This window comes from Rissa tridactyla, chromosome 6, assembly GCF_028500815.1.
Source record: "Rissa tridactyla isolate bRisTri1 chromosome 6, bRisTri1.patW.cur.20221130, whole genome shotgun sequence".
Classification (NCBI taxonomy): Eukaryota; Metazoa; Chordata; class Aves; order Charadriiformes; family Laridae; genus Rissa; species Rissa tridactyla.
In genome coordinates, this window is record NC_071471.1 from 68,192,377 (window position 1) to 68,219,223 (window position 26,847).

General features: G+C 44.6%; 1 protein-coding gene across 12 annotated transcripts in view; it reads left to right on the forward strand.

Annotated features, from left to right (window-relative positions):
- TACC2 (transforming acidic coiled-coil containing protein 2) overlaps positions 1 to 26,847 on the forward strand; it is a 157,622-nt gene that overhangs the window by 59,240 nt on the left and 71,535 nt on the right. For 10 of the 12 annotated variants that reach the window (XM_054206583.1, XM_054206582.1, XM_054206589.1 and 7 more), the window contains 2 exons: positions 12,808 to 12,933; positions 19,979 to 20,110. In XM_054206583.1, coding sequence (XP_054062558.1) covers positions 12,808 to 12,933; positions 19,979 to 20,110 — 258 coding nt within the window. The remainder of the gene's footprint in view (positions 1 to 12,807; positions 12,934 to 19,978; positions 20,111 to 26,847) is intronic. The other 2 variants (XM_054206591.1, XM_054206590.1) reach the window with 2 other exon arrangements.

Consider the following 26,847-nt stretch of genomic DNA (forward strand, 5'->3'; position numbering starts at 1 on the left):
ATTTCTCTATTCCAACTCTGTATCTTCTGGCTTCTTGCAAAATCAGATACCACAGAACTAGTTCCACTGTCCCTGTTTCTAATAGAATATGCAAAGTAGGATTAGCCCCAGCTTTGAACCCTGCCGAGGGCAGCTCTAAGAGCAGCAATTACAGACACAGGCATATTCTCCATGACTTGGGATGTGGCTTCCTTCCAGTTTTTTTGGCGTTTTGGCATGCTTGCATTGCACTGGTGCTTCTCAAAATAGACTCCTCTGGAGATGTGTCTGAAGAACCAGAACTCCATGGTACTTGCCTCATCCTTTGCTTTTTGTTTTTCCTCCTGCTATCTTTTATGTTGATGTCCTTGGAGCCTGTCTTACCAATATTGTTCCAGGTATATGGAAGCTCAGGTGTGTATTGTTGACAGCAGGTCGGGCTTAATTAGGTATTGCTATTCCTTGACATTTGGGTACTCGGGAAAAGTCAAAAATTGTTACATGGGTCTGTTTGCACTTTGCTCATCTATACTTCCCTTGACCAGTATTTGACAGGTTAAGTCTTACAGAAGAGTCTCTTTGCCCTATAAGGATCTCTGCATCTCAAATTGCAGTAAGTGAAGAAATGTTAATTGCTCCAATCAAAGGCTTAATTGTTCTGGATTCTCAGATCCCTGTGAAATGCTCAGTGTCACCACTTTGTGCTGTTGTCAAGAACCAGCCCTAGTATGTTATGTTAATCTTGTTCTCCTTGCTGAAATGTGCTTGGGATCTCCTCCCAGACTAAGCATTTCCTCATCAACTCTCCTTTGTTAATCAGGCTTAATCATTCCTCTTCCCTCTCTCCCTGCGCGGCACCTTCCCCGTTCATCCATGGTCCTCAGGAAAATCACCAGCAGTCCAAAAGTGCACCAAGACTCTGCAAGGTCTTTTCCATTTGAATTTCACTAATTTCCTTCCTTTACCTCTTGGTAAGGCAGCTGTGTGAGAAAAGGCTATGGCTGCAGCCTACCCTTAAAGTCAGTAGATGTTGGGCCAAATTCTTTGCTGATATCACTCCAGTGGAGCAGAGAATTTGGCCCCGAGCCTTGAAGAGATCAGCCAGGGAGAATGTGGCACAGTCTGTGATCCTTTTTCACCCAGACCGTCCTAGAAGCGCTATACTCCCACTTATCCTGCTCTGCTTAAATAAGGGGGGTGTCTAATTGTTTCAACTGATAAAAAAATCAAATTAAGAAAATAGGCTGCAGGTAGGCAAGTAAGATTTAAATGATTTGTTGGCCTGAACTACCTGGTGTTTTCCAACGTCAAAGCTGTAAAGCTTGGCTTCTCTTTGTAAATGATGCTCTGAAAAACACGGAGGAGCACTTGCTTCGTGAAACTGAAACTCATCAAACTGCTTTTTTATTCTTTGTCAGCCTGTTTTTCCTAGCTCCTTTGGCTAACGAAACACAAAGAGTGTAATCAATAAAGCCTTTTTTTTTTTTTTTCTTTTAAGGCATTCAAGAGCTTATGTAAAATCTTTGGAATTTGTTAGCATGATAACATTGTTATGCTCTCCTAGCTGATAGAAATATCAAAGCCAGCTAAGAATAACTCTGCAGCAGACGGAGAAGACTGGATTTGTTTCCTGGAATGAAAGCAAAAAGCATGTATGTATTGCTCAGTTTCTAACAACTACGGAAAAAAAATTAGCTGTCATGAAAATAAATGGACACTTAAAACTTCCATCTCCCCTTCTCAACAGAGCCATTAAATGAGTCAAAATGTAGTTAATTCATGCTGAATATTTGAAAATCTCCAAGATTATTCACATCATCCTCTTTTTTTTTTTTTTTCTTTTTTTGAGTGCTGTGATGGTACATGAAACTTCTGTTTCACACAGCATTCTTCAAATCTTGTTCTTCTGGTAGAAACCCCAAATAAAATTGGTTTGCTAGAGAAGTTATCACTGGAATTTGTAAGGCTTCAAGTCTGGCCTAGGGTTTTCTGAAGATCGACCTTATTTATTTGAAAATTTGCAAAATGTCAGTTTCTCATCACTTTGATCCTCCACAGTGCAATGGGTTTAACATTGAACTTTCCTTTATTTGAAAGCAGAAGGTTAAAGTAAAAGTCTGAGAATTTAAAGAGACTGCCATCCCAAAGCCTCGCCAATAAAAATCGCTGGGACTTGCACAACCTAATTTTCAACCACCGCAAATGGTGGTTGCGGGCAATTTGTATGTGGAAAGTAGTGGAAATATGAAGTTCAGGTGTTTGTTACAGAAGCTGCGTGGATACCTCCGCCAAGCTGCGCTGCAGCTAATTGGGTCTGTGGTTTTGCAGAGTGTCTGACTGTGAACCTCTGCTTAGGAAACGCAAGAGAGAAACTCCTCTTTAATTTTAAAAAAAACGGAAGTACGTTGGCTTGGTTTTCGTTGTTGCAAACGGCCTTAAAAATGGGCACTTAGTTTTCACAAAGAACGATTTAAAACCACACACGCACCTTTTCTTACAGATTAGTTGCATGGTGCAGCCTTATTGTTCAGAACAAACATAGGCATTGCTGGTTTGCCTCTTTGTTTTTTGCAAGTTTATCACAAATATTTGTATTTGCCTATAGACAGGGATAATCTTAACGTCACTTTAGAGCTGGAAAAGAGCAAGCCTTGTTTCATGCTTACAGGGACAGACTTGACAGTCTGATCTGAGTTCATCCTGTGTTCTCAAAAAACAAAAAAATGCAAATTTAAAAGAAAAACTGCGTGGGTTGTTTTGTTTTGGGTTTTTGTTTGGTTGGTTGTGGGTTTTTTTTAACATTTATTTAATGTAACATTCTTTCCAAGCCAATTTCATGGGTTTTTCATGGTTTTTTTGAGGGCTGACTCATTTCCCCCCCTCAAGTCCTTTGATTCGGCCAAAGTGACGTGGTTTATGGGAAAACCCCTCAGATGGAATTCACAGGAGCCGGGCAGAGTGGGTCACCACTAGCCGTATGGTGTCCATCCGAGGCTTTCACCAGGTGTCCACCGCAGTCTGAAAGCACCCTGACCATGGAGCACAGCTGCAATGATGAGGTCTCTGACGACATTTCACAAGTCATAGACCAGACCTAAAATGCAACCTAAACTGGTGCCCTGGAATCCAGCGCTTCTGAAGGTACTGAACTTGAGCACCTTTAATTTTTCTGTAATGAAATATCCTATCTTCCTGAGTATAGGATAAAAATCTTGCGCGGCTGAGGTCAATATTCATGTGTTGGTCCTGCAGTTAGGAGTGGTGTGCGATGTGGAAGCTGGGGTGAAGTTTGTGTGTGTGTGTATATATACACCCCCCCACACATACACATATATATATATATATGTTGTGCCTTCCAGCACCACGTGCCTATGTAATATCAGGTAACTACAGTGTCACCACAGGAACTTCATTGTACATGTGTGGTGAACTACTGAGCATTGACAAACTAGAAAGACAATTATTTCTTCTGGGATTTTCTCCACTCCTGAGACTGCAACCTAACTTCTCACATATACCTTAGTTAATATTATTTTCATGGACCCATATAGAAAAGGAAAAAGTGGGGATCCAGCAAAAATAAAATCCTTCACCCAAATGCAAAATACTGGTGTTATTGGAAAACGTTTGGGATCTACATTAAAAAAAACAAAACAAAAACCAAAACAAAAAACAAACAAACAACAAAAAAAACCCAAACAAACAAACAAAAAAACAAAACAAAAAACCAAAACCAACCCCCCCAATATTTGCTTTCTGGCCTTTCCTTGAGGCTAACTGTTCCCTGGGAGCTAGGGAAGGGCCTGGACTCCAGCAGGGCCATCCTGCCGGATGTCTTCTGCTGCCGAGTCCCTCTCATCAGCGTGCTCACCGCTCCTATCCAGCTTTGGCCCTCCGGAGAAATCTTTTGCAAGACTTTCTTTTGTGGCTCTTTGATCTGCGGGCTCCCAGCCTGAGCCAGACAGCCCGTCACTGCAGGCTGCAGCCCCAAATCAGCCCCTCTCCTGTAATTGTCTCCCCAGCCTTGCCGGGAGGTTGCTCCTCTCTTGTTTTCCTGTTGCTTTACAGCTTGTTTCCTCTCTCCTCCCCCAAGCCTTCTATTAACACAGATCAATTAATTCTCACAGGAAAATCGGATAATCAAGTACACCTTAGCACTGTGTTCCTGGAGTTCCTGCGTACCAGTTTTCCCATGTTTAAGTAGCAGAGGGCACTGGGAGGAAAGTGGAAATGTTTTAGCGACAAAGGTGGGTTGAGATTGCTTAGCAGTGGGTGAAAGGGTTTTGGTACAGCAAGAGGCTAATGGATAAACAGGGAGAGGCATGTTATTTCAGCAAAATTACAGTTTCATTCCAAAAATGCTAAATTTGGTTTTGTTAGCAGGAACATAGCTAGTCCGTGTCCACAGCTTTGTGCCAGACTGAAGTGCTGCTTGCAAAGAAAATCAAAATTTCTTTTAATGAATCTTATTCTCTCCGGGGTCTCCCTCCTCCTCAGGGCTGTTGTACCTGCAGAAGCTATTTGTGAAATGGTTTCCAGATGACAAGAGAGTTTAATTCCCCCCTTCAAATGAGAGGGTGGCCGAATGCCTGTACCTGTATCAGAAATCACGGTAACTTTTTCCATGCCTGGTTTCCTGCTGCTTGGGAGGCAGGATTTGTGAGCTGCTCTCCCCAGAAACTTTAACTCGCTGCCTGATCTGAATCCTTGCTGTCAGAGTGGGTGCTACTGGCTCCCGGTCCTGCAAATAAGTGAACTCTCCGCAGCGTATAGTGCCGTACGTGGTACTTACCCCTTGATGAGCCAGATTTTGCAGCCCAGGTGATGTCGGTAGTCTACGTGTTTTTCAGCATTTTCACCCATTACAGTATCTGATTTGGTCTCTGGGGGTCATTTGGTATATTCTCCTGTTTCCTGTACAGGTATCGGAATTGTTAAAAGCAGCAATGAGCACATCTAGGGGAAATCCCTGTCATCTGCTTTCAGACTAGATGTGAACGCTCTCCTCTAACACAAAATTTGCCTGGGCAAAAATATGTTCCCTCCTTTTGCTCATAGAAAATCGTACAAGTGCTAGAAGGAGAAACAGTTCAAGACTCAAAAACCAAACTAAACCAAAACTGATGAATTCCTTTTTCCACCTCAGGCTCAGTTCTGAATTGATGCTTTGAGAGGTCCAACTGGTATCAGTACTGTACCCAGACGTTAAAAAGAGATGCACAGTCCTGCTAAGAGTTGGACTGAGTTCTGAAGAAGGTGAAAAGTTGGTTTTGTCACCCAAGCAGGAGTAGCTGGCACCACAGTTGAATGTCCAGAGTTTGGGCGGACTGCACATGGAGTCATCCAGGAAGCCCCAACTCAGCTAAGTTCAGTCTCTGTAACTCCAGCATTTTATCTGAAATATCTCGATTGGGCATTTGGTAAGCAATGAATCCCAGTCTTGCTGTGGGATAGATAGTATAGACTTTTAGTCTATAGTTATTATATGACATGTTATAAACACGATAATGATCTCCCTCGGTACAGAGACTCAATTAATTCCTTGGGTGCTGGCAGTTTGTGTATGCAATTTGGTGTATCTCGATGCAAAGACTTAATTACCTGGGAAGCCATTCTTTTGTGTTGTAATAAACCCACAGGAAACCTAAGGGACATGCAACTAATTAAGACTGCTCCATTTTCTTATAGGTTTTTTACCTATAAGAAAACCCACGTGACTTTAGGAGCTGGAATCATAGAATGGTTAGAGTTGGAAGGGACCTGAAAGACTATCTTGTTCCACCCCCCTGCCCTGGGCAGGGACACCTCCCACCAGACCAGGTTGCTCCAAGCCCCGTCCAGCCTGGCCTTGAACCCCTCCAGGGATGGGGCAGCCACAGCTGCTCTGGGCAACCTGGGCCAGGGGCTCACCACCCTCAGAGTGAAAAATTTCTTCCTGATATCTAATCTAAATCTCCCCTCTTCCAGTTTAAAACCATTACCCGTCATCCTATCATCGCACTCCCTGCTCCAGAGTCCCTCCCCAGCTTTCCTGGAGCCCCTTTAGGGACTGGAAGGGGCTCTAAGGTCTCCCCGGAGCCTTCTCTTCTCCAGGCTGAACCCCCCAACTCTCTCAGCCTGTCCTCCCAGCAGAGGGGCTCCAGCCCTCTGAGCATCTTCGTGCCCCTCCTTAACACAAGAATTAAAGTAGGAATAAAAAAGATTTGTCTCAGATTTCCATCTCTCAAAAAAAAAAAAAAAGTTTTGAGAGGAAGCGGTTAAAAACTTTTTCCTGCGTCCTGAAACTTTTAAAAAGTTGCCAAACACCCTCAGTGAAGCAAGGCTCTGCTGAAGTGGGGTTTAAAACGTTAGGAGATAATCGTCTGTGGGTCCTGTGTGTGTGTGTGTCCCCCATCTCTCCGCTTGCTGTAAGCGCTCCGGGATGCGCCCCGCGTCCTCCCCCGCCGGGGTCGGGTCCCTCCGGGGCGGCTCAGCCGCCCCGGAGGGACCCGACCCCGGCGGGGGAGGACGCGGGGCGAGGCAGGCTCGATGGTTGTGGCCTTTCCTCGGGGAAACTCATGGGAGGAGCCTCCGAGAAAGAGCTCCAAAGCTCCTACTCCTTTTGTACGCTCCAGCCTTCCCCCAAAGCGGCGGCGGCCGGGGCTGGGCTCGGCGTGCGGCGGAGTTCGCTGCTCCCGACCCCGGGGATGGTGGAAACGGAGGGAATTCGGCTTAAAAAAAAGGCCTGTTGCGGGCTGTTGTGTTGGAAGCGAGGATGACTGAGAAGAGCGAAGCTGGTGATTATTTCCTGGCCTTGGTAAGTAGACACTTGTGAGGGGGGAAGTTCGCCAAAGAAATAACAAAAGCAACGTGCAGCTCCAGCCTGCATCTGAAATTAAAAGTTAGCTGTTGTTTACCACCGCTTTTCTCTCTCGCAAAAGATTATTGTACTTTTTTTCCCCCCTTCTTTTTTCTTTCCTTTGAACAACTTTTCGAAAAGTAACACTTCTGCCGGGTAAAACGCCCTCCTGCTCACACAGCGCTGCCTCCGGCTCCGGGAGAGGATTAACTCTCCTTCCCCCCAAGAAAGAGCCGGGATGGTTTTGTGGCTCCAGCCGTGGCTTGTGGTTAGGGTTTCTGCTCGGCCAGAGTGTCAGCGGGTGAGGAGACTTTGCGGGGGTGTGTGTGATCGCACTGAGAAACTTCTGGTTCAGGTTTAGTAGCTGGAATTTGGAAACTTTTAATTCTGCAGCAATGACACCAGGACGTGACTGAGAGCCCTTCAGAGGCTCTAAAAGCTGCACGGTGGTGACGTTATGGGCTTTTTATAATGGTTGACAGTTATTACAGCAAATATGCTTATTCATCCTGTGCAGGCGTGATTTATACTTTTAAGACTTTTATGTGGCTTTCTGTTGTCCCTCTTATAGCTTGCGAAGGAAGTAGTACTGTAACGTGTGTTTCAGTCGCCTTAAGTCTTTTAATCTAAAATAATTGTATTTGTTTGTTTAATGTAATAACTCACCGTAACATTTAGGTTATGGTGTGACCACAGCAATGTAGAATACTCAGGGAAAAGAAAATACATTTTTCTGTTTTATGGTTATGACTAAGCACATCCATGATCAATCTGCATACACGTGTTACAAAAATTAAGGGACTTCTAAGCAAGAAGGGTTGGGCGAGAGAGGAAGTCCAGGCCCTCAGGTAATGTGTGACTAAACGCCATCCCCTGCCAAGATAACTTCTCTATCTTGTCAGGATTTCCACCAGCACTGCCAGCAAAGTATCGCATCCGAGAATGACTCTCCGTCGTCACGTGCGGGGATTGCCGGACCGCGATAGCGCTATTGTCCCACTGGGCTGGGGGATTGGGATTTACCTGCCAGCATCACCAGCTGCTGGGCAGCCGCCTTCCTGGGGTTGCTTTTCATAGGTGGGGTATTGCCTTCAGGAAGTCTTTGAAAAGATAACTTTTGTTTCTCCAGAATGAGTTTCTGCATTTGTTTTCCCTTCTTACTTTCTCGGTAGGGATATTTGCAGTAAGAGAAAGGACTCCCTTGTTGCTGGAAGCACAGCCTTGTGTCTGGAGCTTGGCGGTCGCGTGTTCTGTGCAGCTGGTTCCTGTTGCTCAGCCAGGATGATGGCAGTTCCCTTCCTTGGGGACAGATGTGACTCAGGTGCTGCCCTAGCCGCGGTGGGCTGGGCTGGCTCTCCCTGAGCGCGGTCACCCAGTGTCCACACCCGTTCTGCCGAGTGCTCGAGTCCGGCTCGGAGGAAGCGCATGTAAATCTCAGACACTGAGATAATTCTCCCGGGAGCCAGTTCTGGTATGTTGGTGGCAAGTTCTTTTTTTCCGTAAGTGTAGAAATGCTGCCATCCACATTACTGTACATCAAACTCACGTGTCGCCTGCATGACAGTGGTTTTATTTGTTTAATTAACACATGCCGCTTCATCTCTTGGATACCTTCGTTACTGTGTTTGTAGAGCGCCCAGCTCAGCAGGACTCAGCCTGGCTGAGGTGTGCAGAAGGTCCCGCAGTGTAAATACAAAGTGCTGATGGGAGGCACTTAAGGCATAGTTTCTCCTTCAGAGTATAAAAGGAATTTGAGAGATTTTTCCAAAATCACATATTTAAACGCATAAGTAAATCTTTGTTGGGCTTACAAAAGGCAGGATATTTCCCAAAACTTGAACTTTTGACTCTGAGTGTGTGTTTAGCTGGTAAAAGTCAAGACTTGGTTGTATCTGAGCGTAGCAACCAGCAAAAGTAACCAGTGACTTCCAGTCATTGCTGCGTCTGAGCTTTTAAACCCATTGCTGGCGTGTGGACGTGTCCCGTGGGGACATCATTTGGTTGCATGGATGTCCCCTCAGTTCATTGGGAAATAAAGCCAGGCTTTCCATTTCAATCTTGGCATCTCATATTTTTCCTAAAATTCTATTAATATTTAAATTGTTCTTAAATTACCTCACAAGAAGTAGCACAGGGGAAAAAAAAAAAAAAGAGGGTTTTGTTTGGTTTTAATCCTGTGCTGGTAGCTTATGCAGCGGTCCCGAGCTGTTTCCTGAGAAAGATTAGTTTTAGTTTCTGATAGCAGTAATGTTGATTTCTAATCTGAGAAATAGCTTCTTACCTCCTACTCTGCTAAATTCTCTTGACAGGAGTCCCAATAATCATGAAAATACTTCTAAAGAGCAGAAATACCAAAGGTGCATAGAGTTACTACAGCAGGTTATTGTTGGATTTTCTGTGCATGAAGTTTATTTCAATGAATGTGGCTAATGTATGAGATAAGCTACAGAATAAAGTATGAGAAGGTAAAAATGCATATTATGAAGGAATTAATAAAACAGCTGAAATTTTGCAAGGTATAATGCGTTTGAATGAATGAATGAATTGGAACTCATGTTCCAGTGATCTCTTTCCCTTGCAAAGAATTGCTCTGTGAGAACGTATCAGAAATAGCAAATCATCTCAATATTTGTCTGTGATTAATTAATGTTTTTTCTTATGCATGTGTGAACTGAGGCTCAAAAAATGGACTCTCTGGCCCAAGTTGTTACAAAGCCAAGTATGAAATCTAGAGGATTTTGTCTATCAGCCTTGTTGTACCCAATGAGCAACATCTTGTTTCTCGAAGAAAACAAAATAATGGGTGATGCGAGTGCTGAGAGCTCAGTCCTGCCTTGCGGTTGTTGGTGCCATTTTCCAGAGATTTCTGGAGTACGAGCCGGATCTATAAATCTTACCGTTATCTCATTAAAAGCAACCAAATGTTTGGGACTAGGAGATAGGGCTTGAACTGCTTATTGGTTTCCCCTTGGAGTAAGCTTGGAGCTGTTGTTGACTGTTCAAAGGGAGCCACATCCAGAGCTCCTGATTGGAAAAACATGGACAGGGAGAAAACGCCAAGACCCGTAGCTGCCTTCCGTCTCCAACACCAGTGTCAGAACATTTTAAAACTTTAGGACGAAATTGGGGTTTTAAGGTTTGCATCTTGCTGATGTCAGTAGGAGAGCAACCAATGGAGCCACCAGAGAACCTGGAGAGCACCTCGCCCTCGCCGAGTTCCTGGGCTGGCGCCGAGGAGCTGACCCTGCCTGCCTCAGCGTCCACGTGTGTAAAGCTGTGCTCTTTTATGTGTTTTAAATCCATTTCCTGCCTTGGTTCTTACATAGACAGTGGTCAGACCTCCTCTGTTTAAACAGAAGGAATTACATAGATTTATGCAGTTGTTTCTCATTCATTCACTGATATTTAATGACAGATATGGGTCAAGCTTTGTCTGAAACTTGCTATTTGCATACCTGCCTTCTAACAGCGACTTGGAAAATCCCTTTTAAGAGGCCTTAAAAGTGAAATAGGGAAACTCAGGAGCCTAAGGACACCGGATGGGCAAAGTCTTTCACTTGTGACACACTAACAACGGACTGGACCCCTTGGTCTTTGGGCTGAATTTAGTGTGCTCGCTGCAGCTGTTAGTCAGCAACTGCTTGTTAAACTGTGAGGTATTTTCCTTTGAAAAGTATTTCAGTCATGCTTGTTATAAGTAGAATTTGGAAGTCATTTTAAGTACATCCTCTCCCAGGCTTCACCCAGAACTCAGGCAATGGAATGGAAAAAGCTCGTGGTCTTTTTTTACAGGGTTCGACTCTTGAAACAAACTGACCGAAAAGGCTGGCTGCTGGAGAGGACTTAGAGCAGGGACCTGGTGGCAGGCGCCTGCGAGGCGAAAGGCGGTTGTGATGCCCAGGAATGTCAGTTGTGGAACTAGTCTGAGCAGCTTTTGGATCGCTTCATTGTTTGTGGCGCACAGGGCAGGGTGGCTTGGCAATAAGCAGCTTCGCCATCACCTCCCCAAGCCCCAGTTTCAAGTTACCTTGTCTGTAGCCCGTATGAAAATCGCTGTCTGGGAGCGGCGAGTGGCAGCAGGCAGACGCTTCGCTTCTCACCAGGTTGGGGCACACCAGTACAACAGCTTCACTTGCAGTTTTAGCTTGTGCCGTGCGTTCTGTATGTTCCCAGGAAAGACCCTTGGTGCTCTGTCAGTAGCCAGAACAAGACCTGCCCGTCTGCGTTTCCCTCCTTAGGTATATCAGAAAGAAGTTTCCACGTCCTGTCGTCAAGCTCTGATTTCTAAATGCTTATTTTAAGGCAAAGCAGAGGGGGCACCCCAGTTTGTGCTACCAGTATATGCAACTCCTGGCGATGAGCGAAAACCGGTCCTGTTGTACTAATAATCCAGAGGACTTTAGAACTCGTAAACATCTTAGCTCAAAGCTTCCTACAACAGGCCGAGCCCTCAGGTGTGGTTAAACCAGAGAACATGTGGACAGTTAATTGCTTAGTATTGTAATTAGATAAAAGTGATATTGTAAATTTAAAAAATAATGTTCTAGGTCGTCAGCTGAGAACTGCAGTCGGTGCAGTGGCTTAACCCTACTCTTGTTTGTGTTGGTGTAACGGAGGGGAGAATGGCCCTTGGCTTGGCAGGGAAGCCATGGACAAACGAACTGGACCGAGTGCAGAGCGGTGCTGTGAAACCACTGGAAATGAAAAGCAGAAACACTGGCTTACAAACGACCACACATGTAATCAATTAAAAATAAAATAAAAAATGTGAAAACAAGCTTGACAAATCATTTTTCCCATAGGAACGTGTTACTTTACAGAATCTTTTAGATAAAAGTTGTGAAATGTGAGTGTATTCAGATGGTAGCCTTCAGTCTGTTACTGGAATGACACGGACATTATTATAGTGCGGTTTAACTCCTTGTTATGTTCTTTGAACCAAAATTAAACTACAGTAGAGAATCACAGTGAACCACTGGATTTGCAGTTAGATAAGGAAGTAATCATCTCGTGTTAAAGCTGAGTTCCGTGATTTAGGGATTTTTATTTTTAAGCTGAAAGGCCAAATGCTGAGTGACAGTTTTAAGTTTATATACTTCTGCTCAAATCCACCTCCGTACAGGGTTGTGTTCACGGGGTAGTATCGGAAACAACATGGACAGGAGGGTGTTCAGGAAAGTGGCATCTCAAAACTGAGCCTGTTGGGTGAATCCGCAGATGTGAAGTTGGAATCCCAATTAAAGGTCAGATTTTATGTTTTACAAAAACGTGAGGATTTTGCTGAGTTTTAGGGAAAAACTGACACTTCCAGGGCCCCAGCGTCTGGGTGGCCACGTAGGAAAGTCAGGTTGAAGTAGGCAACAAAAACATTGCTTTCAGGGGGTGTCTGTTAAACAAACCCCCTTCTGCAGCAAGGCTCCTTTCCCGATTGATTTGAGAGCGTGTTTCCAAATTGTTTTCTTTTAGCCAGGTGCGGGTACTTGGCTGCACCCTGCTTTTCCTGGCTATGGGACAAGGCTGAGTGTCTCCTGCCTGTGCTCCCTGCAGGACCTGCCACACCTTTGGCTGACCCGCTCCTCCCACCAATGCAGCTCCGTGGCAGGTGGAAGCTGGGCTCGAGCTCTCCGTCTGTTACGTGGTTTCTGAGCAAGGAAGTCTCGCTGTTTCTCTTGTTCAAGCAGTAGCTCGTTTTCTCATTTGCTTTTTAAAATCAGAATCAAAATGGGCTTCGTTTGCTGTTGGATTGTACTCTCTCATTGCTCCTGCAGTTGTAACGCAGACAAAAATCCAGCGACTTCAGGCTGGTGGGAACAGTAGAGCTGTGCACAAAAGCAACTTATATTAAAACGACCAACTTTCCCTGAATTCCTGACCACAGGAGTTAGCATACGCATGCTAAACAGCGGGGGCTTCAGACAGCCAAGTGACAACAGTTCTGCAGTAATTCAAACCTCTAAGGCTGCCGTTTTCCATGTCTTTTCTCTCCGCAGCCCTCCTGGGCCAGGTGATGATACACAGTTGGCTTCTCCCCTCCATCCTTCTGAGCAACCCTTAGCTGTTTCTGCGACGTATGGCACTGCTGACCCCGTGGATGCTGCTGAGCTGACTGCAGCAAGGTACCGTACCTCTGCACAGAGCCGCTGAGGCTGGGGCGGTGGGAAGCAGCTCCAAACCGGTGTGGGCGGGTGGAGGACCACGGGCCTCAGCTCTAGCTAAGAAATTGCTGTCACTCTTCTTGGATGGATATATGTCTGGTACGGCCAGTCGCTGGTGGGTTTGCGCAGTCTGTCTGTAGTCGGTGGAGCATCTGTCAGGGGAAATCTTTACCAGCATTTAAATTTCCCTCTACCAAAAGCTTCAAAGGAAGATGCCATTTACCTTTCCTTTAGATTGAATGACTTTGGCACATAGGAGGGTCATGCCATGTGAAGGTGCAACGTATGCCTTATAATTTTTTAGGTGCTTATACTTTTTTTTAAATGTATTTTTTGTTAGTACAAGGTAACTGATCCTTTGGGCGTTTTCTTTAATTTTGATAAGTTCCTTAATAGTATAATGCTGAGTATAAAGCATTCAGGTATCTCATCTCTGTTGGACACCGGGCTTTTTGTCTCCTTTTACTTGCACTGGGAAGGGAAACTGTTGCTTTATTTGTGCTGGTGGCAGTTGGGTTGTCAAGGTCTTTGGGTGTATGAGCTTGTCTTGACTGCCAACAGTAGAGAAAGCCTTGTAGGGTGTGTTTACCCTTCAATCATTGTGAATTCAGTGGAGTGTAAACATACACAATATATTTAAGCTAGCATTAAATCGGTTAGCTAAAGTAGCAATAATATGCTATCAAAGGCAGAAAGGAGCTTGCGTGGTTTGCTCGAACCACCTTAAAAGCTGGGTGACTTTGCTTTTTAGCCCGTACTGGTCGTCTGTCAGTCCCCAAGCTGGTTAGTCGCTAATGCTGGCTGAGGGAATCTGTGGGAAACAAACTTTTTCCTACAATCGGGGTAAGATGATCTAGAGAAGCTTACAGTGGGAAGTTAATGATGTGGATTTCTTCCAGTTCTTGTAAGTTTTTACTCAAAGTGTTGTGTTTCTTTGTTTTTAACAAATGTAATTGGGTTACTGATGGGTTTTTGTGAATTCTGTTTTTTCTTGCTAATGGATTGTTGACCATAGTAGCAGGGCAGTTAGAAAAGAGGGAGCAGGAATTGAGGTGGAGCTATGAGCTATTTTCTGAATGCGGAGGAGTGAAAAAAGACTCAACACCAAAAGTGCCAGGAAGATTTATATATGGTCTCTGGACTACAGTCTGAAATAGGAGACTCTGTTGCCCTTGGGGTGATAGTTTGCTGTTTGTAGGGGAAAAGGCACACAAGCTGTCTATGATTAAATGTCACCTTAGGAAACATTTAGGAAGAGCAGTTTTAATTTACTGCTTCTTGTAAACCTCATGAATTCACACTGTTCAGATTCTCATCTGGATCTGGAATTTCGAGTTAATTGTATTATACCGTGTGTTTTGATCTGCTTCATAACTTCTGTCTTTAAAAAGTTTTTACCATTAATGTCCAAATGTTATTCTCGGGGTTCCTTGCCTCATCCCGGTTGCGCAGGCTGCGAGTGCTGGTGCTGAGCTGTCGCTGGCCCGGACAGGGTGGCTGAGCCCAGTAGGGGTGAGGGCACACAGACTGCGCAGCAGCCGCAGGATCTGGCTCGCGTTTCCATATCCTGACCTTGGTGAAAGTGCAAGGATTTTTTGCAAGGGTTCAGTGCTAAAAAGTTGCAAACCAGGAGTATTTGGTGTGGAAGTAGGTAGTTTTTCAGCTCCTGAAACGGAGGGAAGTGAGAGAGAAATGCACCATGGTCAGCTGGAGTCAATCTGGCGGCAGGTAGTTTGCCTATGTTTGTTGGTTTTAATCTTTTTTTTGTTTATTTTTTTTAAAAGCTGCACAGGTTAACTCTTGTCAGTATTGTTTGTTTTCCTTTCTCCTTTATTTTGCATCCTTGTTCAGCTTTAGACATAAAAGCCTACCTGTTCTCCTTGCACCTGCCTTTCCTGCCCAGGCTGTTGGTGCTTGCCAGCTTCTCTGTGAGCCTTGTAGAAGTGGTCGCTGGTGTCCAGGCAGGAGAAACGCAGTAGTTCCCACCTCTGCCCACCCGCAGATGCAGCTGATTGGCAGAAGAGGGGTTAATATCAGCGCAGCTGGACCCTCGCTTTAGCTCCTGTCTGAAACAGGCATGGAGCAACTCTCTTCCAGCAGCAACGAACACTGCTGACTTCTCTGTGGTTTGGTCAGACCTAAACTGATAACAACATCATGTTGATAGCACATGAAAGTAGTAGTCTTTAAAATGCATGGGATCGTGCTTGCAGTGAGGATCAGTAATAGCGGGACTGGGCTTTTCTTCTCCAAGGGAAGCCTTTCCAGGATGTTTGTTGTTTCATGTCATTGCTTTATCCCTCATCTTCTCTTCCCCTGTGACGTGGGGCGGGTTCTTGCCTATATAAGTAAGATGATCATATTAAAGCTACTTTTTTGGCATTTTGTGTAGAAATACTGTACCACTGCTTTTCAACATGACTGCAGAAAAATTCTCTGCTGCACACACGTGTCAGGTCTCTGTGTCGATGCTTTCTGGTTATACGCATCCACTACACTTTACTACACTGCTGGATGGCATGATGCTATTCTAGCTGGTACTACACTACTAGATGGCATGATGCTTTTCTAGTTTGATTGCGGTAAAGTACAATTATAAAGTGTTTTTCCCCCAATATATTTAGTTATTTACTAATAAGTTCCTTTTGCTAAGTTTCCATGTATTTCCCCATCAAGGGTGTCATATAATGCAGATGGTGTGCGCTTTGACAGGGTAAAATAATGGTGCATGTAAGGCAGGGGTCAGTTTGTGCTAAATGTCTTCCAGATGGCAGTGCATAATAAGATATCAGGTTGTCCCTCCATCTGTCCAGTCAAGAAACTGTATCTTTGTTTTCATCTTGAGGGTGACTCTGCCTCTCTCTTCCCCTGATGATGACATATTGATCAGGGACAACACGGTATCATCTGCTCAGTAAGTAGATTTTATTTACTGTATCTGCAGAGGAGGTCCCTGAAAAGAATTAGGTAAAAAGTTCACTGGTTGTTCTGCCAGGCATTTTTGTTTAGCAATGAAACTGAAAGGCCAAGTTCACACTGATTTGCCAGTACACGTTGCACTGGAGAAATTTTGGCTGTAATCTTTCTCTTTATGCTGCAGGTGCAGAGCTCTGCAGCAGGGCTTTAGTTTTACATGAGAGATGTTTGGACTGGAAAGGCAGAGAAGTGCCCCGACTGTATCAGACCACAGCTTAGCTTGGCTCCATCGTTAGAGGTGTTAAACATTTCTGAGCCGTGTCTGCCCGTTCCCTTGCAACTTGCTGCCCATCCTGCGGGCAAAAAACCTGCAGGTGCCCGGGAAAAAATGGTAGCTTGGAAAAGCACTTGCTGCGCGAGTTGTCTTTAAGGTCAGGCTGTAGGTAACAAGCAGGGCAGCGCAATCTGGTCCTGTCCACGTGCTAAGGAAAGCTTCTGCTCTTGCATTTAATCTCCAGCTGAGGTTGCAGAGCTGTAGCATGGCATTTAGTCCAGACCGCCACAGCTCTGTCGTGAATCCTGGGCAATGAAAGCTGTTCTGAACTTGAGTTGGCATTGGAAAATGGTGTGTTCCCCTGCACCAGCCTCTCCCCCAGCCCCTGTCATGCAGAGGGCGCATTAAGCTGCCATAAGGGAATTTGTGATCAGTGCTGTCGGGTGCACTAAAAGCTGTGTTGCTTTATCTGCAGGTGGACCTTTCCCGCTCACGTAGTTCACAGCCTGGGGAGCTGCGATGCTCGGGGTGTGCTCCTCCGTGGTAGCAGGGCATAGGCAGGAATACCCAGGGGCCTCTGTATGCACAGAAGTCAGAAAGTGACTTTTGAGAATTATTTAAAAATAAACAGAGGCAGAGCTTGAGAAATGCTTGAGCTCGACTTTACAGGGTAAAGACTGGCCAGCGTATAGTTTATTGTGCACTGGGAAGACTTGGCCCTTTCGCTAGTTGGCCCTTGCTAGTAATTGAAAGATAAGTTTGATAGCAAATTTTGTTTTAGTAAGAGATGTGGAGAGGAAGAGGTTTTAACATAGCCACTTCATGTCTGAGCTGGTACAAGTCCCGTGAACTGGTACATGTAGCAGAGTTGGTGCAGGCTTGGGCTGGGTTGTTTAAAGTGGACATAAAGTCTGTATTTTGGACAGAAGTGCTGTGGCGTGCTGCCCTGCCTCAGTTTGTGCAGGCTGTACCATTTCTGAGCTGCTCTGCTCCTGCCGTGTCCCTTGTGAGCTTGTTATGCCACCAGTGGGCAGCACCCACCTGCAGGTAATGCCCGTCTGGGGATGGGTAATGACCAGTAGCACTACGCTGTTGCAATTCTACTGCAAACCATGCTGAGCAGTGCCAAAATTTTTACGTGGCAATATTAACCCTTCTCAGAGCAACAGCAGTGGGGAAAAGGAGTGGAGGCAGCCCATGGTACCCTGTCCTACCCTCCACCTCCCACGGCATGCAGGGGGATGCCTACTGGCACCCATGTTGGTGCAAGATGCCAGAGAAAATGCAAGTACCAACTGCATCTCCGCCGTGCTCCTTTACAAGCTCACTTGCACAAGGAAGGCAGCTGACGCTTGGCAGGCATGGTCTTTATGGGAATCCGGTATTTATCCGTTTAAATGAAGCTTGCAAAGATGAAGGGAAATTATTTGTGGACTTTAACACATACAGATACTATAGCTCATGAAAGCAAACCGTGTGCTTTGTGAAGACCAGGGAGCAGAGCTCTTCTAAAAATGCCTGTATTTTGATGGCACGTTTTGCTTTGCAGAGAGCATTAGAAATGGCATTATTCAAGGTATATCTCTGAAAATTGTTTCATTTTATGTGGGAAGACTTAAAGGGGGGAAGCTGCAGGGCTGCAGATGGGCAGCGGGGCCTGTGCGAAGGGTGGGGGTGAGCGGGGAACAGGTGCTACTGTAAGCAATTGACGGGTCAATTTTATGTGTGCATAACATCAGGTCTGTAATTTTATGTGCGTTCGGTATTCTTGCTTGGCTGGGCCCTCTTGTGAATTGTTTCGGTTTTGCAATTCTTTGTTTACTCTCCAAACAGATGTTCAGCATTCACTTATTTTTAGCAGTTTACTTTTTGCTTTAAAATCTTACTTTCTCCAATCTCCGTGTGACCCTATATAGTCACATCGCCTTTGTATATATATGATGCTATTACTATATTAGGACAAAGACATTTTTAGCAAAGGGAAAAGTCCTTTGCATGAAAAAGGAAACAGCTTGCTTTTACATTTTTATTTATTTATTTATTTAAACTTGATGTGACTGAAAATTTAGGAAGTCTATGTCAGTGTCACGCCAGTTCGGACAAACTGGGGAAAGGGAAGAAGGAAGGAGTGCGTAAAGCAGAGATAATTTCTTAGCAGAAGTAACCGAGTAGCCCTCCCATGTGGCACAAAGCAACTTCATGGCTATGAGCTAACCAAGGTAAACCGCCCTCAGAAAGAGCTTTCCTGGTCCTAGTAAGTTAGTGGGTAAACGCTTTGGGGAATAACTGTTCTCGTGCTCCTGTGCATTGTAACTACAGTGAAGGATGTGATTTATGTTTGTCCTCTGTCTGTATACACATTTCTAAAGAAAGGAATAATCTGTCCCTGAACTCCACCAACTCTTATTCAGTAACACAACTTAATCTACCTTCTACAATTACGGTATAATTACTTGGGGGGGGAGGGGAGAGGAAATTTTGAAAGGAATGGCTAAGAGAATTGTTTATATTTGGTTCAGGAAACTTAAAAGAAACTTCTCAGCCAAGGCCTGGTTCCATCAATGTTTCCTTAAAAATTTGTGTCTGGATTTCTGGAAGCAGGAGCTGGCACAAGGGGAGGCTGTTCATGTGTCTGCTACCCCAGGACATCTGTGTCCCTCTGGTATGTCGGAGGTGCCCTGGAAAGGACAACCTGGCGTGACAAGGCCCTACTGCTCCTGCTTTTGAGACATCAAGTCATTGGATATTTAGTTCCTTCCATTAGTCTAATGAGCGTGGCCAAGAGCAGGGGGAGTAGTGTGGTTGGTCACCAGCCTGCTTAAAGGGAGGGGGAATGCAAGTGAGCTTCTTGTGGGGTGATCTTTTTGGGTACGCGAGTGACTTACTTTCCTAAAGAGCATTAGAAGGCTCATGAGAGAAGTGTTTTGTTTGTGTTGCCCTTGAGGGTTTTTTCTAATTTGGGTTTTGCTTAAGAAAACAGAAAGTTAATGGAGCTGTATTCTGCTTCTGTCTGCCTTGAGGAGAGAGAATGCAAGACTACTCTTCCCTGCATTCCAGGGGTTTGGGCAAGTGGCTGGTTCCTCCTGTTCTCCGGTTGGTGTCTGTGTGCGAGAGCTCCTTTTCTGTGAGGACCAGGAGAGGGGACATCTCCCCACAGCACCCTGCCGTGCCTTCCCTTGCTGAGAAGAAACTCGGTCTTTCCAATCTGTATTCATGTGCTCTGGAAACCATTCCGTGGCTGTCGTGCTGCTGAGCTTGGGTCTTGTGGGGCTTTGCTGAGCGGAGGGACTTGCAGGAATTAACAAATACAGCAGTATTACAGTCCTGTAATCTTAACATTCATGTCATGAGTTCAGGGATTACTGTGCTTTTAGCTTTACAGTATAGGGAGAGCTTTTAAAGTAAGAGAATTTTTTAGTCCCGAGTTTTAGGTTTTTTTCTGAAAGACAAGTCACTCAAGTCTCTTAATTGGATGTTTGTATTGTACACTGGGGAGAAGGGGCTGTATGAGAACTGCAAAGTAGCCATCAGTGATTTATTTATTTTACTAATTCCATATACAGTTAATTCCTCTGGCAGATAATGTTACGGTGTATAAGAGCTATTGGAACTTTGCAGTGTTACTGGTTATGTGGTCATCTGAGAAACTAAGTCAAATAGGGTTTCTTGTAGGAGGTGGGAGAGAGATGGTATTGGGGTGGGGATGTGCTCCTTAGAGCTCCTTAGTTTAGATCCAGCCAAAGTTTGTCTTTTAAGGAATCTTCATGGACACTTATGAAATTTGTCAGCTTATTATTTTTAATAATTGTGTTGCAGCACTTCCAAGCTTGATAGCTGCAAAGAAGCTGATAACCTCATTCCTGGGGATGTACCTTTGGCTGCGGCCCCTGGTGATGGTGTAGAACTGCCTGCTCGGGAAACGGAAGGTTTCACACGGGGAAAAAAGAGGTATTGTGCAATATGATTTCACATATTACAATATACTCCCATGTCTCTACATCCTTTGCTTAAGAAAACATAACTGCTGTGAAAAGAGTCTGAGTAACTTCCAACAGGCTTTTTGTCTAAGTTACATGAAACGCTTTGTTGCTAGATTTTGAAACTAGCTGCTAGACTATCAAGACCTGCTTACTCCAGTATATTTACACCAAAAGACCAGAAGAGGGAGCCTGGACTACGCTGGTTATTACCATGCTGATCTTCCCTACTCTTTTTAAAGTAATACATTTTTAGTTTTTTTTTCTCAAGTATTTTCCTTGCTTGAAGTTCAAGAAAAAATTTGTGAGCTGAGACTGTGCAAGATCAGGTCATGTTCAAGAGGACTGTTCTACTCATTCTCCTTCGGGTGCTGCCAGCATCTTTCCCCACCCCACACTAGTGATTGGCATTGTAGTTGTCAGTACTCAAGGACGAAGTTCGTCTTGGTTTTGTTCTTGCCGAAGAAATGTTGAATTACCTTCAACCACTACTTCAAAGTTGATGTTTCTCTCCTTTGGATTTGCATTGATTGGTGCCATAGCATTTGATAGGTGGCCTAGGTAATTTTTTGCTTGGAAAACCCCCAAGCTGAATCCTTCTGTCTCAAATATAGTCAAGACGAGACACGTGCTTGGATATTCATGTCAGAGCTTCAGATGACGCCTGTCTTGTGAGTGATTAACTAGTATGCTGTTGTGGCTCAGCAATAAAGGCATGCCCTTATTGTGACATCTATTAATGGAAAAGGTCACAGCACAGCCGAGGATATGAAATGGGCACTCCCTGGAGAACAGTGCTCTCCACCCCACAAATACAGGCCGCAGCTTGTGACAAGTACGATACAAGACAAGAGACACCACGGGAAATACAGCTATTCTGCTGAAGCTCTGTTCAGAAATGTTAAAAGATGCTGCTGTCAGCAGGAGGATACTCTGACTCACAAATGAAAACATACACAATAGGCATGTTCTGCTGTGGAACAGTGAATGAATAACTACCAGCGAATGCTATTCAAAAAACCACCTACGGTATAGCATCTAGGAAACATGACAGTTAACTACTTGTTCTACAAGTTCTGATTATTTTGATCAAAAAATGAGGTCCTCACCTCTAGTCCTCTAGACCTCTAGAGTCCTCACCTCTGCTTGCTGTAACGCAGTTAGACCAAGTCTTCTGTGTAATATTCCTCCATGATACTGTACTGGACCTACACTTTTTAAGGCAGGTTCATCAAAGATGAACTTTGGCTGGATCTAAACTAAGGAGCTCTAAGGAGCACATCCCCACCCCAATACCATCTCTCTCCCACCTCCTACAGATTACATCTTCCTAGAAACCCTATTTGACTTAGTTTCTCAGATGACCACAGGCACTTTTTAACCTGTCTATAGTTGGTGAGGAACAGACGTGCTTGAAGATCTGTTTTGCACCTGTATGCGAGTTCTGTAATCTGGAGAGAATTTTCTGAATGAAGGGTAGATACCATGGTAATTCTCTAAAAACGGAGAGAAATGGCCAGGTGAGGTTGTAAGTTGGAAAATATTCACCCCAAGATGCTGGCTCTTTCCAGAGAATCATCTGAAATTGTTTGAACTTTATATATACCCTGGACTGAGTCTCACATTCTGCGAGTGCTTTAGTGTAGTCACAGGTGACTATCGTTTACAAATCCAAACTGAAACCACCAAAACACGTGGTGTTTTTTTTTTCTTTTCCTTTTCACCAGAATTCAGTGTCAAAGAGAGGAGAAATAATTTTAGAACTCTGCAGACAAGCAGAGCTGCTGTGCTCACGTATTTAGATTGGCTTGTGCCTCTGAAGTTCCTGTTTGGTTTTGATAATGATGTAGAGTGTTTAATAATGTAAACATCCATGGGTGCGTAAGAGTCTCTTGGATGGGGTAAACAATGGTGTCATTAAGCAATATTAGTAGAACTGCTTACTGTAAAATCAAAATCCAGCCTAGGATCTCAGTAACCAAAGCGTACACTGGCCAGCATCCTCGTTATGCCTCCAGACCAGCAGTCTCATCACCCACAGCCTTCTTTCTCTAAAGCTGAACGTGCGTGTTTGTTCTTTTTGTAACATGGGAGTTGGCTTTTCACAGATCTTAATGGAAATTAAGATGCATACAGAGGTGAGAATTAGACGTATTTGTGGGACAAAAGAGAATTCTTGCATCATCTTGAAAAGCAAATGCGTTACTAGCCAAATAGCTCTTTGCTGTTATAATCAGCCCCTTATGTAAATACTTCTTGGACTATCTTGCATTTTTATGTGATTCATATGTGTATCACATTCATTCTGTGTATCAAGTCGAATCAGCCATGGAAAATAATAGCACGCAAATTGGGTTATGTGTCACTTTGTCACATTTATGGCAACTGCCTGGACGGCAAGGTGCTAAACTTCTGCAAATGCTGTGCCACTGCACGATTTTCTGCAAAATGGATCCTTGGGGCGTTTCAGTCTCCCCTGTGATTATGATGGTCACATTATGAACTGCGTCACAGGCACTTCATAATTTGGGAGAAGTGCTGAAATACTGCTAGTGAGTGTAGCTTGCCCTTTATGGAAGCCCTGCAGATAGAGCTGGAAAGGCTCCGAAGAGCCGGTCCATCCCTCTGATGGTCCTATGAGGAAGAGAGGTGGATATAATCCATTCTGTAGAGCAAAAAGCAAGTGCTGTCTTTGTGCATGTTCTAACCTGCTTTGAAAGCTACACCTGTGATGTTAAACGTGGCCGGTGGGATTGGAGAAGTGCGTCCTCCTTGTTGGCAGATACGGGGTCAGTTTTCTTTCAAAAGCTAAAGCAGACTGGAGTCGGATCGTTTTGAGAGACTCTGGATGGATAGGGAACTTCTGCTGATCTCAGAATCTCTGAAATTAAATACACATCTCTGTCTTACCCAATTTTCCTGAAATGAGCCTGGAACCAATTGGAAGTACAGCAACAAATCTTTCTGTCTGAAAGCAAAAAGTCACAACAATCTTTACAGACAGCTCCGCTTTCTGCGTTGTTGATTTCCAAGAGGTGGTTTCGTAATACTTCCCTGGGAGGAAGCAAAGCTGAATTATTGGTGTCACACAGAAAAACAGGATAAACTTTATGACTTCTGGGTTTTATTTGCTTGATCACGTGTTGAAAACAGGTTTTCTCCTTTTGCCCGCCTTAGGAGAGATTTGGTGTAAAACTAAGTAAATAAAAATTAATGTATTGCCTTCATTTATGACCAATACTAAAACCCCTAAACTGAGTAATGATTTAATGAAAACCAAGAAGGGATTAAATGGGATTCAAAAACAGAAGGCTTTTTTCCTTGAGTGAATTTAACCCTTTTGAAAGGGATGAGTCATTGAACTAAGTTTACAAGCGCATTGAACAAGGAAGAGATGGGAAATACAAGTGAGGGATACAAATGCAATCTCAGGGCCGCCTTGTTTCCAGAGTTTGGGGTTTTGAGGCTTTTTGATTTGGCGGGGCTGGGGGGGGCGGTCAGGAGACTGGGGTTTTTACGTGTATTATCTGAACTGGATGGGAGTATACCTCTAATTTGGCTGGACTGTTTGGTGCGCAGGTGAAGTGGTGTTTTTTTATAATGGCAACAGAATGAAGGCATTGAAATGAAGTTGCTTGGGCCTTGGAAACTAAAACCCAAGGATTTCCCTTGAGCCTTTGTGGCTGATATCCCAAAAAGCGTTCCCCGTCTTCTGAAGCACAACATAAAACATGGTTCCCTTCCACGTAATCAGCCCGTCTGTAACGAATGGACAGGAACGAGCCACGGTCCTGCTCTTCACTTGCTTCCTCCATTCCAGGTTTTTAAAATAGATTGTGTCTCCTGAGCGATGTGTTCGGAACTGCTCAGCCCCGGGCAGGAGAATGCTTTGCGTTGCTCAGTGTAGATCTCTTCAGCCTACTACTGAGTAATAGCATCAAATCTGGGGATGTCTGAGGTGTTTCAAGCCCAAAATGTTGGGGACTAAGTGCATTTTCTTGTAGCTGATTGTGGGAGCGGTATGGTGGGGTCCCCAGCGGAGGGAATGGATCCTGCAGGCTTCTCTGGGTGATCCCATGACTGGGGGGCGGACGGTCCTGTGTGTGATGGGCAGGGTGCCTGGGGACCCCCACGTTGTGTGCTGGCAGAGGACAGCTTCCATAAAACAGCAGCGGTTCAACGAATAGGTTCCAGTAACTGCATTTTTAAAAGGCAAAGCATTAATGGATGCTTGACAGAAGTGGGAAATTTCACCACGTTTTTCTAACCATGTCTTTGTTCAGAATCTGGGCTCTCTGGGGTGCGTTCTGCCTGCATGTTTATGCTCAAAAAGAGCAAATTATTTGTGTGTGTTGTAAACCTTCTCTCTGTATGTGGCAGTGGACAAAAGGGCGATGGTAGCCCTCTGTTTGCTTGTTATTCCTGTGTATTTTACAGGTTCCCTCAGGCAATATATGGTAATTTCCTTGCTGCTAGAACAGGTTCAGCAGCACGAAAATGAATATGTCATTACGCTAATTAATCCATCCACAAGGAATTTTAGAATGGCATTAATCATCTTGCATCAAACCTGCAAAACTGGCAGTACGGATTCAAGGCAGAGATTATCCACCTGGCGCGGGTGGCTGTTCCCTGGCACTGTGGGACACACGGTGGTGGCTCCGAGGGCACCAGAGGAGCCTGGCACTGCCAAGAGGGTGGAGGGCTTGCAGGGGCTCACCTCTTGTCCTAGAGCAGGTAATACATGAGTTAAAACAGTTGAGTCAGGGGTATTTTGTATTTCTCAATAATAAATGTTAAATATGGCTTGTGCTTTTGGGGCACTCTACCCCTAATGCTAAATCTTTTAAAAACAAAAGCCAAAAAAAAGCCCTGAAAAATACTGAAAATACTTAAATTTTCTGTTAACTCTTTCGAAATCGAATTGAAGCTGTAAGCTGACTTCTTAAAAAGTACCCGCTCATCATTTGACCACCCACCCTTGGCAGTCACAGCAGAGACTTCCAACAGACGGGAACACTGTTCTTGTCCGATTTCCTCATCCTGCGTTTTCATAATCTAATTCTTCACATAGGCCCTGAGGGCAAGAGACCTTTGGATGCTGCCTCCTCATATCTCCTGCAACAAGGTGCCCCCGGAGAGTGTTGTTCACACAGATCTTGTCAGCTGAGGGCAGGTGCGTGAGAGCCCTTCAAAATGTCGGTCCCCTCCTGGCGTTACACAGCTCCTTTCCTAACAAGCCTGGCTCCAGCTGCCTTGGGGATCTCACACCTTGGGATGTTTGAAGGCTTGGAAAGAAGCATGGAAGCAAGAAAAGATCCCGTGGTCTGCGATGGCTGTTTTGCAACTCCGTTGCGTGGAAATGTCAACAGAGCTTTGGGCATTTAGCTCATGGACGTGGTCTGCAGAGGCGTATTCGGCAGTAAAACAAACTCCCTCCTTTGGTGTGGTTCTGCTTGTGGTCCCAGTCTGAAGACTGGGATGGAAATTTGGAAAACAGGGGTTTAAAGTTTTGTTTGTGATCCAGTGAATTCAGGCCTGGCTCATACAGTAGCAGCATGATGCAAATGGAATCCGAAAATTGAAGTGTCTGTGCCTCAGCAGGAGGGCAAAGGAAAGGAGCAAATGACAGGCCAGTGGCCGCATGAAATGGTGCGGGACAGAGAGCTTTCCGCAGGGGTTTGTCCTCCCTGGAGCCATACCGCGGGTCTCCACCGTAGATCTGTGTGGCAGACGGACCCCCTTGTTCCGTCGGTGGAATCCCTGCACGGCCACCGCGGAGGCTTCCACACTTGAGGGAGCGCTCTGGGAAACCTAATCTGCCTGTTTGTATGGCTTCTTAATTTCATAAAACGCTTTCGTACACGGAATCTTCTGGTGTGTTCAGTTCTCACGTTACTGATGGTAATTCACTGCCGACCTCTGAGGGGCTGTAGCCCCCCCGGCATCCTGAATAGCTCCGTGCAGGGGCCCCTTTTGTTATCCTTGCAGTGGGTTTCCCATGCAGGAAATTTCAATAACTAAGCAGGCATCTTGGTTATTCATAACTCTTAATGCCATTAATCTCACTTGCAATTTAGATGAAGCAGTGACCTTAGCAACCAAACAGCGATCAATGGGGGGTGGGGGGCACGCTTACTTATTTATTTTTTATTTTACTTTATGTGTTAGAAACGCATCCTAGTGTTTGGTTCCTGTGATCTGCAGCATCCATCCCGAGTGCATCATCATTAGTTACTGCATTTTTCTTTGGCTTGTCAGATGGAAATACTCTGTCAGTGTGCTCAGGCTTAAAATTCTGAGACAGTGAGGTGGGTTTTGGTTTTTTTTTTTTTTTTTTTTTTTGATGAACTAACAATGTATCAATGCAAATAAAGCACTCGCACTGCGTTAATCTAGCTAAGTGGTGGAGCAGACAGTGTGTTTATCAAAGTATTTAATCTATAAGAGTAAATTAAATCCCTGAAGCTTTACACCCAGTATCTCCTCGTGTTATTTTGTGGTGTATTATTTTATATCATGGTAACACAGATAGGGCTGTGTTACGCCAGGTATTGGGCAGAGGCAACGGAATGAATCGCTTTTCTTTTTCTTGAAGAGAATATTGAAAAACATCCCGCTGATTTAACACTCTCTAATTATTTTACTACTTAGATTTCATTTATACTCTCTACTCATGGATTAGTACCCCACTCTAAACCTATTTTA